This window comes from Seriola lalandi, unplaced genomic scaffold, assembly GCF_002814215.2.
Source record: "Seriola lalandi dorsalis isolate HSWRI2012SDOR001 ecotype SW California unplaced genomic scaffold, Sedor1 jcf7180002054956, whole genome shotgun sequence".
NCBI lineage: Eukaryota > Metazoa > Chordata > Actinopteri > Carangiformes > Carangidae > Seriola > Seriola lalandi.
This window is the reverse complement of record NW_019525507.1, coordinates 2,564,754-2,565,753: the sequence shown is the minus strand read 5'-3', so window position 1 is coordinate 2,565,753 and position 1,000 is coordinate 2,564,754. Positions and strand designations below refer to the sequence as shown.

General features: G+C 45.5%; 1 protein-coding gene across 1 annotated transcript in view; it reads right to left on the bottom strand.

The window, feature by feature from the left end:
- Positions 1-4: 4 nt before the first annotated feature.
- Positions 5-1,000, bottom strand: part of LOC111645776 (uncharacterized) — a gene marked incomplete at its 3' end in the record, with an annotated part of 39,201 nt that continues 38,205 nt past the window's right edge. Inside the window, exons 13-14 of the mRNA XM_087170684.1 lie at positions 418-767; positions 5-198 (exon numbers count right to left, since the gene is read on the bottom strand). Of these exons, the coding sequence (XP_087026810.1) occupies positions 5-198; positions 418-767 (544 nt within the window). The remainder of the gene's footprint in view (positions 199-417; positions 768-1,000) is intronic.

The following is a 1,000-nucleotide window of genomic DNA, read 5'->3' as shown; positions in this document are numbered from 1 at the left end:
TATCAGTATCTGAAGGTATCAGAGAACTACTGATGTTGTAGAGCAGCTGTTCAGTCTTCTGTTTGGTGGTTTTGTGCTGGAGATTCAAGCTGGATGGAGGGCTGGTGGACCAGGTGAGCTCAGGCTCAGGGTAGATCCCCTCTGAGCTGCAGGTGATCCTGTCTCCCACCTGCTGCAGGTCGACTTTACGCACTGGAGCTGCAAAACAAACAAAACGGATTTGCTTTAAGTTCCTTTTGAAGTGTCGGGGTGGAAGTGGAAGGTTCTGTAACTGGTATGAAGTCTTGGTTTATGTTTGACTGTGATGGAACAATGACGACTGACTTAGTTTTAGATTGGTGTTTCTAATAAACTCGCCACTAAGAAACTTTCTTGTTATTTGTTTGTGTTTGGTGTATTTACTGTGTTTTCTTGTACCATCCACTTTTAGGTTGATAAATGAATCCTTGTTTCCTCTGATGACGCTGGTGTGACACTTGTATCTGCCCTGGTCCTGAACCTTGACCCCTGTCAGCTGGAGTGAGGCATTTCCTCTGGAGATCTGGTCCTTGAACAGTGACGTTCTGTCTATGAAGCGCTGGACCTGGTGTCCGAGCTGGTCTTGGTTGTGGTAGAACGAGTGGACAGGAAGGTGTCCTGCTGACACCTGAATCCAGTGTATGACCACATCAGCGCCGCCCTGGAAGCTGCACGGTAAGACGCAGCTCTCCATGAAAACACAGGACACCTCAGAGTCTGCAACATCAGGTACAGAAACATCTATCAAAGTTCAGTTCAGGGGAAATGGCAGCTGAATCCAAGTGACCTTCATTTTTTAGCAAAGGTTTTTTGACCTTTGACCCTTCATTTACAAGCAATGCAAAGTTCACAGTGGCTTTTCTAGTTGTACCCTGTAACAGTTTTTAGACTCCTGAAAAAGTAAAACCGTCCAGTATTTCACAAGAGAAGAAGGTGTGACTAAAGTTCTAGTAAACCCCAAAAACTTCACTGAGCAGAGACA